Source organism: Mercenaria mercenaria, chromosome 6 (genome assembly GCF_021730395.1).
Source record: "Mercenaria mercenaria strain notata chromosome 6, MADL_Memer_1, whole genome shotgun sequence".
Classification (NCBI taxonomy): domain Eukaryota; kingdom Metazoa; phylum Mollusca; class Bivalvia; order Venerida; family Veneridae; genus Mercenaria; species Mercenaria mercenaria.
In genome coordinates, this window is record NC_069366.1 from 22,664,217 (window position 1) to 22,685,253 (window position 21,037).

Genomic DNA, 21,037 nt, shown 5'->3' on the forward strand with positions numbered 1-21,037 from the left:
ACGTAGTTTTCAATTGAACATTATAAATCCTTTTAAATGTTTAAAAAGACATAAGTGTTTGTACAATGATCTTTTTCACTACCTCAGAAGAAAGTGACAATTTCATTATATGTTCCATTCTCCATTACTCATTATTCTACTAGGATACACTGTATATGTAACATCTATCAGGCAGCCATTCTGATACAAATTAGTATTACATTTTAATTACATTCAAAATCCTTTGAATGAAAATTGAGAGTAACATGTTTAGTTTTAAAAGAAATAAAAGCAGTATTTAAATCATATTACTGTTATGTCTTTTATGGTACGCATTTTGAAAATGGTGCCATCTTGATTAGAACAATAGAAGTAGTTCATATTGGTAACGTAGTTTTCAATTGAAATTATTTTAACTTCTATTACAGGAATGATTACTTAAATCTTATCCATATGTATGTTTGCAAACTTACTTTTGGCGACCAGTTTGAAAATGACAGGACAGTATCTTTATTAGATTGATCTGGATAACCAAATTTCAATCCTTGGAAACTTATTTGGTTTATTTTATAATACTGAATATCTAAACAGCAGTAGCTCATCAATATTTGTACATGTAGCCGATTTCAGGTGGTCATTTTGTGAGCGGTAAAATCCTCTGTAACATGTTTCAATCAATATCAAGTGATTCGTGTTATAGTTTTGACTTTTAAAGAGCTATGCCTCTTTCATATGTGCATATTTGATCAAATTTAAAGCAGTTATTTGGAAATTTGGAAAGTGGTGGTCGTCTTAATTTGTATAGTGTGCGTAACTAAATAACCTAATTTGTTGGTAGTTTAACAAACATAAATTTTGGGTGATTTAATAACTACGTACAAAATGACTACTTAGAAGACCTAAGCTAGCATAGAAGAGAACTAAAGTCATCAAAATATAAAAGCTTTTGTTGCATTAAGTCATATGTGTAATAAGTTTGGATTAATTTGAAATAGCTGTCATCTTGAATAAAGACTTATATTGCTGGATCTGCTTCCATTTTGATGTTCTCCATAGGGAACTTCCATAAAACTTTTGCGGTCGTTCTAGTTTTTGCAGTACTTTCACCATTTCTACTGCACTAGCAAAGAATAGGTCTGTCAGTATGCAATTCGCCCAGAAATAAAACATAAACCATAGGTTTAGCCAACTGACATTAAAGTGTAAAGATGTCTGAAATTTTAGTTAGTTATTCATTCATTTCATTTTCTTTACTGTAAACATTAGGAATCTGTTCCTTTATAAAGGATTAAAAGTTCTAAAGATTTCCCGCATAAATAAATGTACTAATGTGGTGGGTGGGGTACATCAACCCCTACTTTTTACATTTTATTCAGTATATAATACATATCGTAGCATTCTTTGACAACAAAAGTAAATTATTTATTATTTCAGACATTTATTTCAGACATTAAAAGATAAGATTTGTTATAAGAAATGTCGCATAAATGTCTCTTTTACCATCCAAATCAGCGATATCCCTATACAATGCTAAATCGTATTTATTAGACACCAACGTTTTTAAAATCGTCATTAAATTTTACTGACATATTGCTCAGACCGACATCCGCCCTTAAAAGTTTCCTGAATGATAGTATAACACCATGGTATAGCTCAACCTTTGCCTAATTTCTGGGTTACGACTTTAAAATTTTTTGGCCTTGGCCCACGGACCATTTGTTATAGTCGTATAATATAATTATAAAGAAAGGAAAGAAAGAGTTCTGTTGCCTAATTAAGTAGCACTGTTTCGATTCTGGTTAGATCGGGACGCAATCTTAGGTTGAGCAACCAATATTTTATCAGAAAGGTCATCACTTCTCTTAGATCTTGCAGAAGTGTTACTAAATATGCTTTCCTATCTCAGATTTGAACACCAAGTTGTCAGTGTCGTTAGAAGGGGTTAATGTGTGTCTGTTTAGATCAAGCTTGGTATAAAGGAAAAAAAACAAGGATAAATATCCAACAGGGAAAGCCACATTCTAAAAACGCAGCCCCCCCCCCACCGCCAACCTAGCACACGGACGTAAACACGACCAACATACACACTCACACAAAGCAAACACACTAGGACAAGGAACACAATGGGGCACCGCCTTGGAACAGGCAGTGCAAAAATCACCACTGGGGAGCTAAAACCGGTTTATGGTGCACCTAACTTCACTCTTACCCTCATCATGTTCAAAAGTCACAGGACAGTGTTAATAAAAGTTATCCCCACTAGGTGAAACCCTAACATAAGCTTATATCAGTACGAAGGTTGATACTGCACATTGGGACAACAGGGTCAATGCAATTATGAATATAACTAAAATAGCGAAAAAGCATTCCGCTAAATCAAGAGCAAAAAAGACTGACGTTTAATACATGTAAAGCCGTCTAGGGCAAGGTCACTATTTAACAGGTCTGTTGATTAGGACAAAGTCATTTAGATGCAACATTATTTCTATTAATTGCTTTGTGATTTGAAAAAAACCAGGGTTTCTTAGAATTTTAACCAATGTTTTAATGCTTTGATTAAATAGAACATGTGTACATTTTTAAACTTCTAGTGGTCAATACACATATTATTCTGTAACACGGCTTTGTCACAGGATTGCGCTAAAATATTTATAGAGACATTTATTTTCTAAACCATTTCAAAGATTGTTGTTTACTTTGTACACTTTGTTGCGTTGTTACAGCAACAGATTGCTGTAAAGTAATTTTCACCTTCGCTGTTATTTTTTTGCAATAACCATTCACGGAACCAAAAGTGTAAACACCGATTTTCTTAACTAATTATAATTGTTTTGTTCTTTAAGAACTTTTTTTATCTTTTCTTTTAAAAATGGACAAAAGTTAAACAAATATAGTCACTTTTAGCGTAAGAATATTATATGGAGCATAGTTTTATACTGTTTTGTCAAATCATGAAATTTAAGAAACTTAAGGAAGAGAAGGAAATATTATACCATGAAAAAATAATTAAAATAACTTTTAACTTTTGAACATGTTCATGAAAGGAGTTTAATTGCATGTTTCTTTACTGAGACGGATCGAAAAACAATGTTTCATTTCAGTTTATTACAACAATTTTCTGGTTAAGAAAACCTCAAAGATGTGGTATTTGACATCTTCTATACGATTAGAAAATATTAAAATAATCTTGTGTTGACCTCTTGTTATTCCTTTGTGATAATATTCTATTCTGCGTTTACAAATTGCCCGCGGATAAAACTCTCGTCTCCGCGATTTGGTGCGAGATCGTAAATTGCACGCGCTTGTGTCGATGTTCGTCTGCCCTAAGAGCATCCCGCAGACTTAAAGTAGCCAATTACTGTCATTGAACTTTTTCATTATTAATAAATATATGAAATAAGAGCAAACATCATTTAATATATTAAGAAACTTCAGTCATTTTACAAACGAACACTTTTTTCAGCAAGAACATTCGTTTTGACTCAGCAATTCGTTTTGGGATGTCTTTGATGTGACAGAGGATTGTTTTTGTCTCTTTAAGCTTTGCAAAATAATAAATTAAACTAATTTTTCCGCATAACTTTAGTTAATTTAATTGAAATAAGACATGGTTTGATATATATGTTGATCCATAAAAGTGACTCATACATCAGGTAGTTTAAACATTTAACTGTGTCGTTTGGTCATTTTTGTCAGTGTGCGACTATTCATCTGTAATATAAGCACTTATTAACCTGTAGCGTCGAAGGGCCCTGTTATTGCACCATTTAGCTAGATAAAACCGATGGAAAAGCAAAATTCAAAGAACTGTAACCCTATAGCAGTTTATGTAATACGTGTACATAATTAATATATACACAAAAATACACAGAGTGTGTAAAAGACATTGAAAACAAGGATAAAACAACGAATAAATAAACACGGTGGGGCACCGCCTAGGCGGTCATTGGTAAAACACCGCTCGTGAGTTTAAACCGGTAAGTTGTTCACAAACTCTGACTTTTATTCCCACAATATTCCAAAGTTAAAAAAGAACTGTGTAAATAAAAGTGATCCTCGTTATATTAGTCCCTAATATATGTAATGGTGACAAAAGACATGAAATATTAAGCATGAATGGTTCGTGTAAATAAAAATAATAGAAAAATAACATAACGAACCGAATAAACCTTGCAGACGGCTAAAGAACAGTAAAAACACCATTGTGCACCCGTCGAAACAGACCAGAAGACAAAAATCAAAACAGCTCAGTCCCACTGGCTTTAAGAACTGCATATCTTTTCAGTTCAGACACAGTCATAGTGAAATCCATACGGCGTCCATATCAGATAATCAAAATTGATTTCGTTGGCTTGATTGAATGATAGTTATATTTGATTATTTATGAAAAATAAACTAGGTGCATTTTCCACCAACATGTTTTATCATTACTTGCAGATATTAGTTTTAAATGTGTAAAATCCTCATAAATAACTGCTGCGTAAAAACTGCCAGTTGCAAATTCATACTTCGGCCAGTTATATATGTATTGTTTTAACCTGATATACAATACAGTTTATTTATTTCGTCTTTACACAAATGCTGAAAGGTAGGTTTTCATTTTCTTTTCAATTATGAAATTTCGGCATAAGATCAATTAAAAGTAAATGGAACTAATGCTAACATTATGACAGTAGCACAGTCAAACAGAAATTGAATTGAACACGCTTTTTGCAAATTTAAGCAACTATTTATCTAGGATTTTCATGTGAAATTTTGTTAAATGTGATGCCTGAACCATGATCTAGAATCTCTATGTAAAACATTTCTGGGTTACCAGATACAAACAGGTCAATTTCAGTTTCTTTTAGTGATTTTCTTGAAAATGAAATATTATTTGGAAAACATTTAGCACACAAGTGACAATATTATATTGGTTCAATAATTATGTTGTATCTGTATAATACATTTGAAGTCTGAATTTCTAGCGAATTTCTTTAAATTAAATTATACAAAAATATTTTAGGCTTAGTACATCAAATACATAAATGTTTCAAGCAAAATCATGAAAATAGCCTATGTGGTAGATCCAGTTTTACTCCAATATTATAAACAAATACAATATAAAAGTTTTTAGCTTTTGTTGATTGAATGACGACCTTTTTCATAAAGCTACTGCTAGGTGCAGAAAACAATTAATTGTCTCATGAAATAAAACTAAATGAATTTCTGTACTATCTGTCAATATCTTATAAGTTTACGGGTGTTTGAAGATCCTTATATGATTCATCTGAATAATTTATCCAGCAACAAAAGGGACAAAATACAAATTGAGCTTAATGAAATTTATTTTTTTCAGATAGTAGCATATCTATTGGCCATGGCTGTGAATATATACTCTTGAATAAATGCATATATGAATGCAATGATGATTACAACGAATGTCATGAATCTTTGCACATAAAGTTCTTTTGTAAATGCTCTACCACACTTTAAGTTAAAGGTTAAGTTTTTTTGCTCCAGCACCGATAGCAAAACGCTTAAACTTTATAATAGTATATAGTTTGTATATATGGTTTTCTGTTCTTCCACAGGAATTGTGCATTTCTAAACTCATCCAACCATGACGAAGTGGGGTAGGAGCTGAAATATACAAATCAAAGCACTGAAGTACTGAAGGGGCGATTTTCTTGTCGGTCTGAGGGAAATTTTATGTTCGAACCCCGCTACCAACCGGACTGTTAATGATTATGGTCTAGTCCTGTTCCTTCCCTAATATGTCACAACCAGTTAAATAGTTTTCCCTATATATTCTATATAAAGCTGACATTTTTAAAGAGCTATCAAACATAGCTAGACCCATTTCAGAGAACAAATCCTTACCTCATTTTAAAGAGTTATGATTAAACTGATATAAAATGAAGAGAAAAGTAGGGGTCATTTATCTTCTAAGAGAGATTTCTCTGGTCACATTTGCTTACTGTAAACTGACATCAAAATCACACTGCTGTGACCTGGAAGTACTACTCATACTACAATTGAGATTCACTTCACCAAATACAACCTGCTCTCCCACTTTTCCTACCAAAATGTCACAAATGCATCCACAATGAAATTCAAACAGAAACTAGCTTTAATTTAGACCTCTGTTGCCATGCTCAGTGAAAAATTAGTGTTCAAATACCTGGCAGCCATTACGCGATAGACCAGATGGCTCCCACGCTGGTTCCTTTAGTTTAGTTAGGCCTATATACGATGGTTAGGAAAATTGACGGACCCGTAATAGTGTACCTCCTTTTTTGAAGAGTATTCAATTCCTACCATAAACCTACTTCAACTAATTTTTCCGGAGGATGTAGGTTCAAGCCCCGCTAGGACCAAACGTGTTTTTTTTTTCATTATATTCCTTTTATGTAGTAAGATAAGCTTTTTTTTCAAGATTTATTATTGATTTATTGTACAAAAGCGGAAATTTTTCATTTAATTAGCCATTTCTTGCTGTTTAAAGTGAATTTAACCTCTGATACAGAGGGGTGAAGGTTTAGAAATCTTTGAAAATACTGAGTTACATGTGGTAAAAGTTGTTTATTTTGCATTTATTATTTAGTTTACATATTGTGAAAGAAATGTAGGTAGGTTTTACTTCTGCCCTATGGTTATTTTTAAAGGCAGAGAGCAAGGGCATATTTTTTCAGTGTTTGGGCTTAATTTCTGTCCGATTAAATCCTTTTACTTGAGGTTCCCCAGAAAAATTGTTATCGACAGTTTTATTTTGTGTTTTATAATTGTTACGTAATACTGTGACGTTTTTTTTATCAAAATGTTTGGTAAAATGAATTCTCTGCGATCGTTTTGCGCAGTGGTTATCAATTTATCTCTGTTTGAGCTTGAGAAAATAACATAAATTATACAAAATTAAAAAAAAAAAAACACACACACAAAAAAACAAAACAAAACAAAAAAAAAACGAAACGGTAAAAGCTGTTTAAAATGCAACACAGTGCAAAAACAATGTTAACTTCAAGACTGTATCAAGTTAATACAGCTATTAAACATTGCCATTACGGGTCCACTATCTTAATATATCCTGAAATACAGCTAAAAACGGGTGTTTATACAAAAACCGCTTACATCTACCCCCCATCCCCACCTCCGTTATTAGCACTTTTTACAATATTACTTTCAGCATTCGTCAGAATGTTTCTAAAACGAACTTGTTTAGTATAAAAACTGCCCCCCCAAAAATACACCACACAAACAAACTGCCGTTAAATCAAATAATTTTATAGTATCTATTATAAGTGTAAACATTTTTTACCAAAATGAATCATGTACGCTGTTTCAGTATACAAATCGTAGAATGTGGCCATTTGTTTCTTCTCACGTTACTGTGGCAATTCCACGCAGCGCTTACCTCCCCTACAACCTATAGCAACTGAGCTGGAAGAATTTATTTTTAAAATTTTACATTATTCATTATTTATAGTATTATATATGCAAAATCATACCTAGTAAAAGTAACACTTTTATTAGACATATAATTAATATTAAATGCGCAGTATAATTCATATCGACATTTGTTATGAATGAAACTGTGCTTGGAACCAGTGTTTGTTTGATGAGCTATTTATAGACCGAGGTCATAAGTTATAACGAAGTGGTCGCTGGAATCCCGTTTCCATTTAAACAACATAAACATTATCTAAGTGTTTCGATAAAATTTTAATTCGATGTGTTGTATATTTTTGTTAAAAACGTCTTACATTTCGCATAATTTATTAGCTTTACCTCTGCATATTACATATTGTCTGTATTATGTCGTTGAGTTTTACCTTACCAAAGACGAAAAAATTCCATTCATACGGACATTTCATTCATAGGGGGCAAATTCATTTACCTTCATTATGTAATATTTTCTAATGTTATCTGAAAGGATAACAGAGAGCTGCATGATATAATCATTTACAGAATCACGTAGAAATTATAGTATTCTATGTATTTTGGACAGCTATACATATTTATATGCCATACATGTTATTACTGCTCTGCGGAAATGTTAGGACTATTTCGGGGGCGATTGTTTACTGTTGCTTGTAGGCATATGGTATTAAGAGAATCTGAACCGTACTGTTCACTCTGGGGCTAATCGCCCCCAAAACGGACAGCAAACTATTTAAACAAGAGAGTGGGTGGGTTGTATTTCTTTAAACTCAATATTTGTGTTGATCATATAAAACTCTGTTTAACAATAATAATATCTAAGCCAAAACAATACAAAGGTAATAAGGCTTTCCGTGAAAAATGTTTTTTAAACCAATTCACCTGCTACAGGTGAATATGTTTTAATCATATTGATACAGCTATAATGTTTCTTCATCCTTCAGTGTGATATCTACTAACGTACCCTGTTTCTTCGTCGTCTGCACCTCTGTGTTCTACGTCAATCCACCTACAGTTGAAATCCGATATCTCGATCGCGCCTTTTCTCAAAATTCCGGCTATCTCGACGAAATATTCAAGTCCCGTTCCGAAAAAAAGAAACGTGCACAAAATATCGTTTTATGTCGTATTTTGGTTATCTTGAAGTAAAACGCTTGGTCCATTGGATTTCAGGATACCGAGTTATAATATTTCGTCGTCTGCCTTCGAGTGTTCTATGTGAATTCACCAACTTACAATGTCTTCCAGCGGTCTACTGCAACATCTCTCCTTAGAGTCTACGAGATTATTGCGGACATTATTTTTGTCTTCAGCATCCACATTACATGATGTTAAAGAATGTAAAGATGTTTTTGCTCTACGGCCCGAAATAACCACTAAACATTGACATTATTCATTGTCTTTAGCAGAAGTCTCGTATATTAAGGTATCATCAATGACGTGATTGTGAAAACCTGCTTGATGGATTTTCATTAAAAAAAATTAACACCACCATCTTTCTGTTACTATGCAAGAACAAAATAATATGGTAACAGTGTTATTTACTTGAAAGGTTGGATTCATTTATTTGCTACAGTTCTGAAGGCTATTACAGTAATGAAAAAGAATTTATCTCTGTACATGCGTAATACAAAGCATGTACTAATAACGCTGGTTTCCGTTACAATCTTTTGAATCTGTACAGTAATTGAACTTGATTATGAATATTTAACCAAAATTTGAAGCCATACATGTATCAATATAGTAATTATCTCATTGAGCCCGGGTCTAAGTACCCTCATAATGGGTCTTAGATAAGACTTTTCCTTTCATAAGTTAGAGAAAAATAGCGACATTTTCCCGAACTCGAGAACCAGTCATCGATTAGATAGCCCGGATCGGAAATCGAGTGTGCACTTAAAACCTTTGGTGCTCGATAAGATTGATTTTGAAATTTCTGCTGTTACAAACTGTGAGAAATAATTCCGATCATTAGATCTAGCTTTAATTGACTGGGCTATACACTCAATTACAAGTCGTTATTCCAAAAATATCGTGTCGTCTGTGGGAGAACAATTGGCGCGTGCCGCGTGAAAAGCTTCCAAACCGGAAGTGATCAACAGGCAAGGTAATGTGTTTTTCATGTTGCTTATTCATTAGAAGAGTTTTGTAATATGGTGTAAAACAAATGAGAAACGATAATATAACATGTGTAGTGAAGCATTTATTTATCGTCTGCTTCATTACGTCATTTATTATGTCTTCCTTTCAAATGACCTTCCGCTCAAACGCTTTATTTTCCTCTTCGTTAATGTAATAAAGTTTTCATGTTCCTTTTGTGATCTGCAACTGCAGGTAACGCTAAGATGTATGAAGCATATCCTAACATAACGCAATAGTGCTGAAATATGATCAGTATCACAGTTGTCTTTTACAATCTTTATTCAAGACAGTTTACAGGTAATTGATACATATTCTCTACTTCTTCGGAAACGACATTAAACTCTTTGCAGGTCTCAAATTCAAAATGATCACGAAGAAGATCTTTAAGACCACGAAGGAAAACGAAGAAAGGCTGCACACCAATGAGTGAAATGCCACAAAACATAACTAAATTCATCCACATCCTTTTCACCAAGAACTTCATGCTCACTAATGACGACGAACGTTTCACAATGATCATAAAAAAATCAAAGATAACATTAGACCTATCCAGAATAAAGTTAAACATCTTAATCATAACGAAGTAAAAGGTCACGATACCCATGGAACGAAACAGAAATATTCTGGTATAAGAATTAACATTAATTTGTTCTACGTCTTTTTTGGTTTCATTGAGTTGTGCCATGATTTTATCTAAATTTTCAAATTTTATCTTGAATACAAAGTATTAAATACTGAAATGAAAAAAAAGCAAAGTCTTGTTACAGAATGATAAAAATAAGTTGCATTTCTAAAGGAAATTGAAATGAACCTGCATGTTAAAAACAATATAACTATTTTAGTCATCGTAGGTCTATGGTCCTACTTATTTTGATATAGACACTACTTCAGTCAAGTAACCTTCAGAAATGAATTTTATGACTTTGATTTTGTTATTTTCACGAAATAAAATAAATCTGTTTTCCAGGAATTACAACAGTGCCAGTTATAGGATTAACTTATTTGTTTTTACAGGCTATTTAATTTTTCTTACCGTTTTTGCTGTTTAATTGTTTGTCAAAATTAGAGTAAACTTAAATGTCTCAGTTTGCCACCTTTTGGAGGAAAAGTCATGTTTCTGTAACCATTTTGATGATAGAAATATAAATTTTGGAACAACTGGGATCAATACACTTGCATCATAGTATAAACAAGTAATTACGTTTCCAGCAAGTCTTTGTATATTCCCATTCCCTTTGTTTATTCATCCCTGTTCTACTTTCTACTTTCCCCTTCAACCTCCCCCCTTTCTACCCCTTACCCCTCCCCCCTTACCCTTACCCTCCCCCCTTACCCCTCCCCCCGGCCTCTATCTATATTTGGCATGAATTTATATGTACCTGTTAGATTTTTGAAGCAACCTGTCTGTAATATTTTTCCGTTACAGCTTCTTTTTTCTATGGGCCTACTTTGCAAATGCGTGGCTCTTAGGCTGTGTTTTTAGTCTCCGTGCTTCCGAGAAATCTACCCTTACCTATTATCTTTTGTATGTGATCAGAATATAATAAAGGGCTGCATCAATATGACTATCAGTCATTTGTGAAAAGTATGAATAAATAAATGAATAAATAAATAAATAAATGAAACATATCTTTATAAGCATAGAACACAAGCAATGCAAGGTATATTCAGTTTGAGTGAGTATAACAGAGACAGGTCAATGAAAAGTGTAATACTCCTCCCATCACCCCCACCCCCACAAACTGGCAATGGCTTAAGAGAACCTCTTTTGTGATAGAATATTGAATGGTCCCTAGCAAAGACTGACTATGTTTCCGTTACGCAATGTCTTTTGTTTTGCTTTACTCATGTAAATGTATTCATAGCATGGTGCTTAAAAGTTTAGCAGTAGGAATATCTCTATATGCAGGTATATACAAGTGTAGTTACAGTGTAGTATTAAGCAGTCAGAATATCACTATATGTAGGTATAATATAGGAAGTGTATTTGATATATATTAGATATTTCCTGTAGTCAGTGCATTTATGAAACTCCGGCCGGTTTCTATGTAGTGCAGTTTTGGCCGAATGATGATATACAGTCTACTCTCAACCTTCTCCCATACTAAGGGGATCATCTAAAGACTGTTTGGCCCTCTTACAATCACAAATTCCTCTTTGTGTGCTTGTTTTTTCTCTTGAAATATCGTTCTAAACATTTATGTTCAGAGTAATACTAAACGAAACGTTAGTGTGTTTGACATTTATACTGTAACGTTACATAAACACCATTATCTAACATTGTTGATCAGCTAACCCTCACACCACCTATTTGAACTTTGCACAGTATAGGAAAATATAGTCATAACTACGTAGTTTTGAAAATATCTTCTATGTTTTATAGGCCTGCAGTTATTTTCTCCGCTACTTCATTGTTTTGCATAATAGTTTATTACTACTATCTAGTGAAATCTTGTTAGTCATATTGTAACATTTTGTTCACTGTCATAAGTTTAGTTTGATTGTGAAGAAGGCATGAAGATGGCCTGAATGACTTTGTTTGGTATATATAGGTTCAATGAGGTTTAAATTAACGTAAAGAATTGCTTTATATTTTAGTTACTTGACTGCTTAATTCTATTCTTGTCTTGTGTAACGCTTGTTCAAAACAATTATTTTGAAAGTTTTTACAAGATGTTTTTAAAGTAAAGGTATAGTGTGCCCAGATATTCAGCACCAGTTGTAATATCTTATCAAAGAACATGCGTTTCGACAATAATTTCTTACTAATGTTATTTTGCGTTATTTTGTGTCATAAGTTTTCATTTGTGTCCTTGTCTTTGACAGTTCATTCCTTTTGCACTGCAGGTACAAAGATTTGCGCATTGTTAAGTTGCGCAGTTGTTCGAATGACTTTTATGTTATTGTTGCAGTAGTTGTTTCGTATATTGGCTTGCGAATACCGTTATTGTATGTTGTTGTTTTTTTCATATGTTTGTTTCTGATAATGGAATTATGTTCTTCTTCGTGTGAAAAATAAAGCGTTCCTGTGGTATGAATATTATTTTGTATCGATTATTTGTGGCATGATTTCTTTCTTCTTATGATGAGAAAATTCTGATGGTTATACGTTTTAGGTTGCTTTGTAATTATGCATCTGTTATAATAAATAGTTTCGAAAACGGGTTTAAATGTATATAGTAAAGGATGTGTTTATTATTGTTTCACCTCGACTAAAATGACCAACCATGTTGACTTACAAGACACCTACTGCCCGATTCCTATTTTCTCATGCCAGTCCCTTGGCAGGTAGGCGTTTAGTAATTTAAACCATTATTTTATGGAGCGGAATTCATATAAGTTTCAAGTAGCTTGTTTTCCAATCCATTCGATTGAAACTTTCTTTGTTTGTTTGTACTATTTTGATTGACGTATGTCTTTTTATCAAACTTTGTTAATTTAGATATAGTACTCGTTTGTATATACAATTTGTGGAAATAAATACAGTTTAAACTAACCATTATTTTAGTGGCTCGCGGTTCAGCAACCAGTACTTAAACCTTCGACCTCCTGACTGTACAATGTATTGTGATATATGACGGAATTCTCTACCATAGTATCAGTGAAACTGTCTGTCCATATTGACAAAACAAATGGAGCATCAACTCTTTGCTGAATACTTTTTTTACGTTCCAGTAAAAAATATTTTCAATGATTTTAAATACTTAAATATTTAAATTAGCTTGTATAGACAAAATATCTTAGTGAGACAGAATAAAAGTTTAAGATAAGCAAATGAAATGTTTTGGTTGGTCAGATGTGAGAAAGTCCTGTTCATACATGTATACGAAATGATGATACTTTATGGTATAGGAGTGATCGTGTTTGTAAACAAATCCATTGTATTTTCTATTTTTAGAACTGATAAGACAAAGACCGGGTGGGCCGACGCCGAGCGTCCATGTTTTTTGTAAACAGTGATGTTTTTCTAACGGCTTAAACTTTCTTAAAACACAAATAATATCAATAATTTTTTGATCAATGGAAAGTGTATAAAACAAGCAATTTATTGATTACTTTTGATTATAAATTCGAAATTAAATGGATTAATTATGAACGCTTAACTTACAGTGTTTTTTCAAAATGTTTGGAGGATCGCTACGCCGCTATTAAAATCTTATGTCATTTAAAACGGATATTCATTTTAAAAGATATTTAAATGGGAAAATATGAAAATCCTAAGCATTCCAAAACTTTTTTAATTTTTAAAATCCATAAATGAGCGAAAAAGTTATTAAAAATTAAAAATTCAGATCCCATACACAAACGGTGTAAAAACATTTGTTTTACCCACCACCAGATAAACAGGTATTTATGCGTGACGTCATGGCGATCTCTCCTATTGCATTATTAACTAAAATACTGAACAAAATAGCTAACCCGCTATTTGCTGTTTTGCCAAATATCTTAAAAATACTGCATGTACTTTCTGAAATTTAGTTTACATTCAGATATTGATTATTGCAAAGATATCATTTTATTCATTTTACTACCACACCCCACTTTCTAGAAGTCACAAAAATACACATATAAGTTGTGTTTTTAGAAGACGGATGAATACATTTATACGAATAAAGATTTGTACGAATAAAGAGGTGTAGATTCTGATGTTTTACGAGGAACTGTTTGAATATCATATAAATATCAAATGATCTTGTTCGATTGCGTACAGCAAAGACATTGTTTTGTTTTTGTTGTCATTTTCTTCACCCATAACGTTTATCGCTAGTATATAATTTCTAGACAATCGAGTGTATTTTGTGACTTTTCAAAAATGGTTTGAAGTCGTAAAATGTGTAAATTCATATTATGTCATTGCTTGATTTTTTTATTTTATAATGTTATTGACAACATATTGTTCTAAAAGTACACTAAGAAAGTACGTTTAGTAATTTTTAAGATATTTGCAAAATAACAAAGGCGGGTTAGCTATTTCGTTCAGTATATATAAATCTCTTTTCTACTCAACTATATTATAACACCTATTCTTTCCAGATATGCAGGAACTACAGTAAATTTGTAAGTTGTTTTCAGTTTATCCTTCGTTCTCATACTTCAGCTATTTTTGTAAAGCTATCATCATAGTTCCATCAATATGTACACGCATTTGTCTGACCACACATAGAGTTGGGCCTTATCTAATCTCGCTGTCTCCAACCTTTCATTATCTACATCTATCCACAACCAGTTGCGGAGGCCAACAGATGCCGACTGGCTGTCATCGTTATGTGCTATGATGGTAATTGTCAAATACCCTACTTCTTGTTTACACCACGTGACTTATAAATACTGACATACAATGCATACCTTTCTTGAACCTGTGGGCTTATCAGTCCGTGTCTATCTGTATTGTAGAACAAGCTTGGACTGTAATACCTACAAGAGTACTGAATCGAGCTAAGATGTGTATATCCGCAGATTGTTATCTCTCTTTGATAAATATTACCCCGGTCACTTCAGAGGGTAGTGCTCGATGATTGTACCTTTGCATCTAAATTGGATAAATATGACATTCCGGAAAACGTTTGCCGGGCATATGGTAAATCAGAGCGTATTTTTGCTTAGCCGAAAGAAAAACAAAGTACAATATTATTCTAACGTATATTACGTGAAAAATGGCGGGATAGGTCGGTACTTAATTATACACGTCAAAGGACAATCTTGTCTATTCGCAAAGAGCTGTTAAGCTAAGTTTAGCTAAACTTGTCTGTACCTTACATAACTGTTTTATGGGCTTTCTCCCGTTCAGTCCCTGTGGATAGGTCGTTCTCTGTCTGTACTACTACTAGTATAAGATGAAATTTGCACCCTGAGTAGCTGCGCTTGTATGTAAGCACCTTTGAACTTATTTATCTTGGAAAGGATGCTAATCATTTCATTTCCTCCTGTTAAAATTAGATTTTAATTTATTCAAACGACTTAAGAAAATAGGGGATGAATAACAGGTCCGCTTCCGTGTTTTTATTATGTGTAATATAACAAGATTACTAAATATTTAATGTTCATGAAACTAATATCTTGTGTAAGCTATGACAAAACGTGACAATTGCTTACCTGGAAAAAATAAGTTTTGAAATTTAGATCAGTCGTGACTCTTGGTACTTGTTGTCGGCAAAACATTTGAGACCTATTGCTTTGATAAACCCTTCAGATACCAGGATACATTAAAGCAAACCCCGATTATAATTTGTCTAGACGTTTATTGTCGTCAGAAAAAAAAATCATAAGTATATAACATGAGACATGTGTATAGGTGATACAAACTGACCTGTCGTTAGTCATATGTTGTTTATATACATTATGAATCCTGTTTACAGTGGCAGAAATTATAATATTTTCTTGGTTGTCTTTTTTTCATGCGACCAAAGTAATTGCTCTTTGAAGACTTGTCTAATTTGTCTCAAATGTCGCAACTTATATAAATAAAAATGCATATCCGGAAATAAATTACTTTCATGTTTGCTTTTAAATAAAACAATCAGATTACCTCGAAAATTCGCTTAGAGATCTACGACAGGTTAATTTGTCTGACCTATAATATTTATTTCAAACAATTTCAAAATATTCGGAATGACATAAGATATAATTCATGCATGAAAACAAACATTTAATATTACATTTTGTGTCAATTATAATAAATAAAAACCGTAGAGAGACATTCAGCACACAACAAAAATTAACAAAAAGTCATAGCACTTGTTTATTTATTTACATTGACAAGAGTTTAAGTGGGGAAACTATGAAACAATTAATGAGATAACCATATGAAATTGATATTTTTGAAAGGTGGAGGTCATAATTTCTGTTTTTCATTTAGTGCCGTATTTAGTATACATTTAGATCAATAAACAAGTACTATTTCACTGCGTGGTTTAATACAGCAAATGTTTCCGTCATGAAACCACCAGTAGTTTCACATTAAATATATTATTCAAGTCGTTTAGATAGTATAATTTTTAATTATTTATTATGATATGAAGAGACAGACACCTCCCGAGATGTGTTTATACCTTATCATTAAATTAATAATAGTTAAAAAATAATAAAAAATATGTTTCGGTTTGTTAACCCTTATCATGCTGGACATGATTTATTCTGCCTTTGTGACCAGTGTAGATCATTATCAGCCTGCACATCCGTGCAGTCTGATCAAGATCTGCGCTGTTCGCCATTCAGTCAGTATCTTTTTTGGTAAGCACCACTTTAAACAGTTAATGGTACTGTCCCAGCTGAAAGATGGACACATTCATTATAGAGATTTAGCTGGGTAAGGGTTAAGATGCAACATATCAGAGACAGAGAACGATTATGAAAGAGAAAATCATGATGTATAAATAGACAGCACAGTAATATTATAAGAGCAGATCATCAAAATTAATGCCCGACGCCTGAAGATCATGTCTTGCAGCAGCCTAAACGTTTAAAATATCAAAAATGTAATAAAAACATGGAAAAGGAAACTCTCAAAGCCCTTATTCTCTGCAAGTTTATTACAATGAAAATGTTAATAATAAAAAAATTAAAATAAAAAATATGCTCCAGAATAATTATGAATGTATTATTTGTTGTTTAAAATTCATATGAATTATTTTGCTATATTGTCAGCATACTTTCATTATATGAAATTAAAAAAAAAGATGAATTTGAAAGTCAGACAGAATGGATATAACGCTCAAAACGTGTCGTCATCATTTCGAACGAATAAATTAAAATTGATAAATTACAATGAGTAAACAAATTTGGTAATTTGTGTCTTTGGCGAGAATTTCATATAAAACATGAAATATATTTGTTAACAACATGACGTTGTAACGATAAAACTTGAAGTTTTTGCAAAAACTCGAGACATTAATAGTCTCGGTTGTGTCTAACAGTCGCAATGTTAAGCCTTTCTCTTGCACTATCAAGGTACATTGTCACCGCAATAGTGACGATTTTATACAACTATTTACAACATTAATGTCTTCTATGACTCCAACTTCTTAATTACCTTACATAAAACAACATTCAATCTTTCCCATCAAACATAGTTTTTGAAAGGAAGGAAAAAACATAGCACATTCAGAATGCGAATAAATGTCAGTTACCTGCATATCATTTACAAAAGTTTACTTTCATGTTCAAAAATACACTGTTTTTTGATGACCATAATCAAATGGAAAGTTGTAAGACAAGAACGACATTTTTTTTTGAAGTCAGTCTCTGTCAAAAAATACGTGTATCATTTAAAGCTGTTTGCAGCCTAGGTAGTTATATTAAAATAACAGGCGAACTCAAAAGTTACTTTTCTTAATTGCTTGAAGAAACTTCCTTAAAATACTACGTATATTTGCAAAAATGATATTTGCCTGACACAAACCTCATACAGAGTCGCACTACAGTGTCATTGAACATTTAATTAATGAACATTAATCGATAATGCAATATCAGGGAAAAGGTCAATAAAAGTCAGTGCACGCCTAGTGAGAAAAGCTTGGTCACAAGCTCTCACACAATTAAGACATATTAATAGTTGTCTCTCACCTACAATTTGCCGGTGATTTTTGTCAACACCGACGTATTTACCTTTAAACGTCACATATATCGCTACCTAATGTCAAAGATTTTTTTTACAATAAAAAGTTACAGATCTGGTATAAAAGAACAAATGACAGTTTCTTCCATTAAGATTAATTGCTTTCGGCCTGCTTATCCTTCCATTCGATCACGAGTATTCGGAATTTTGTAGTTTTTCTATCGGAGGACACATTTTCTTGATTTTGATTGGTTGATTTTATCAAGTGAGGCCAGATGATTCACGTTGGCAAAACAAATGATGAATTTGCTGTCATTTTAAAATAAACTTTTCTCACTTTATTATTTCATGCAAATTCATATTTTCCTTTTCAATGTCGAATATCTATTAATCATCAACTAAGGGGTTATGCATTTATATTGATTTTGTTTTATATGCATTAGTGAAGTGTAAAATAAAATATTGCAAAACACATTTCTTTCTTTTGAACACTGACAAAGCGGCGAATAACAAAGGTTCAACCACTTGCATGATTTATATTAGGACATTTTAAACAGTCTACATTAATTAAGATATAATAGAACTTTCCGAGGACTCTGAATTCTATTATTAAGCACCACAACATTATACAATAACAATTCCCAAAATGTCTGTATGCATTTGTGCAAAAACATGTACACATTTTAATAACAAAAAATCACCCGTATGTAACATCTTTTTTTTCAGGGACACAGTTCAACGCAACAACTTCTTCTCATTCTTGGCGTTGCCCGATACATTTTAGACACAGCCTAAAAGGACTTCTTCATCCGTAACATCTTCACTTTTCTTCTACGCATTTTATGTAAGTTATGCACATTTGTTTTAACAAAGTTTTTATCAAATGCACACGTTCTGTTCACACTGCTTTCACCAACACTGTTGATTTGCCACACTTGACAGTAATTGTGTATTTTATTTATTTACCATCTTTAATTGTTTTATAAATAATATTATATTTATTGTTATTTTTCCACACTTGAACATCGAGTGTTCTTCTAGGGTTCTAACTGAAACAGGTACATTTGTAAATGCAAATGATAGTAACATTTTAGCAATATAGTAACTTACTATTAAAACTAGGAACGTAGATCCGACATCGTATCTAAGTTTCTTTTTGTAAGATCTCGAACTGGTGTGTATAGGGAAGATAGACTCGGGTAAGGTCGTGAAAGTCCCGGGGATGACAAGCCATTCAAAGAATTTAGGCTCTGGTTCACCATGCTAGACGGTGATTCTCTTGGCCTTTGTGTCCCTAGTGTGTTGTAGGTTCCAGACATTGGTGAGAAAAGTGAAGATCCAACATTGAAGGATGTCTCCAGCCAGGGTCTCATGGTATTTCCTGTAGAGGTGTAGGTTGGAGCTGACATCGACATAGGGTTCGAATTAGGTGGTTTTAGTTGCGTAAGGTTGGCATTCTGATCTTTGTGTTCCATTAGAGGAGGTACCAGTCCTGCAGTGGACGTTGCTACATGGGCAAGGGACCATATTCTAGGGCGCAATGGGTCGCTTTGATCGGAAGCCGATCCATTTGTAGACATGGATCCATTAATGTCGCTGAGACCGGAATCACTGCTGTTTGAACACGGAGAACCTAGTCGCTTGAGATCGCTACCTAAGTTTAAATCTGGAACAAGGGTTGCCTGTGGTTTCAACGGCGGTGGTGTCAGCGAAAGGCTTGCTTCTAATCCCAGTCGGTCATCATCTGGTGTGCTAAAGCTACTAGTTAATGTCTTTGTGTCCTTATTTTGTGTCATTTGTGTATCGATTCCGTCTGAAATGTTAAAAAATATATCAATTATATTTTTGTTGTTGTTTCAAGCCTTATGTATGATGCAAGACTTGTTTGATGTTATTGTCGAAAAAGATATATATATATATATTTGATATTATTTTTTTGATATTTCTGTTGCTTTTTATCATCACTCTGTTTTGTTTATGTATTAATATTACAATACTGGATGTGGTAAAAACAATATTATGTAATAAACTTAAATATGCAACATTGCTTTCCGTATCCTAAAACATTTGTGGTATTTTAAACTATGTTTTTGTCCACTTAAAGTACATATAGTTATTCCGTATCAAAATTGTATTTAAAAAGGATTACGTTATATTTTGAATTAATTAATATATCATGCTTGTATATGAGTAATTCATTCTATACAGAGAAATATTTAGATAAAAATGATAAATTAATAGAAGTTGCATTTTATCTGTGCATATTTATCTTTTGATTGTGTTGCCTTGATTACTGAAATAAATGCAATCGTACTGCGCTGAATTATTGAAAACTGACACAGGTATTGTTCTAATTTTTGAAATCGGCTGATATTTTGTCTGACATTGGTTCTGAACATAAATAAAACCTATAACATAACGAAGCCCCAAACCAAAACGTAAAATCTACTCTTTTTTCGCATACATACAGCACATTGCTTAAAGGAGTATTTGTAAATAAGTTTCCTACGTGAACTTTCATTTTAAGGTTGTATTTAATCTTCTGAAATGTTTATGGAAACTCTTTTTTCTAAAATGGACCAAAACCCTTCAAAAAGTTTAACACATTGTTTGACGCGAAGGTATCTACACTTAAGTAAAGTAGGTGTTTAACAAATGAAAATGGCTAAATTTTTCAACACCTCGCATTCGAAGTAAATGTCAAAACAAACACGTCAGTCATACAGCTCATGCAAGTTTCCAGTATAACAAAACATATCACTTATCACGGCAAAAGTGTCAAAAATCGCTGGATTATGCTTATTTTCAAAATACATAAAATGGATCTAAAGATTATCGTTGAAAAATCTGATATCTTATAGATTGACATAAGGCGTTTTTAACTGCCACAAAACTCTCTTAGTTTATCATTGCTAATCTCGAAGCAAATACAACCATATTAAC

At 32.7% G+C, this 21,037-nt stretch overlaps 1 protein-coding gene across 2 annotated transcripts in view; it reads right to left on the reverse strand.

Annotated features, from left to right (window-relative positions):
* Positions 1–15,761: 15,761 nt before the first annotated feature.
* Positions 15,762–21,037, reverse strand: part of LOC123549422 (iroquois-class homeodomain protein IRX-6-like) — a 32,563-nt gene continuing 27,287 nt past the window's right edge. For both annotated transcript variants that reach the window (XM_045337513.2, XM_045337512.2), the window contains exon 5: positions 15,762–19,907. In XM_045337513.2, coding sequence (XP_045193448.1) covers positions 19,213–19,907 — 695 coding nt within the window. In that variant the 3' untranslated portion in view covers positions 15,762–19,212. The remainder of the gene's footprint in view (positions 19,908–21,037) is intronic.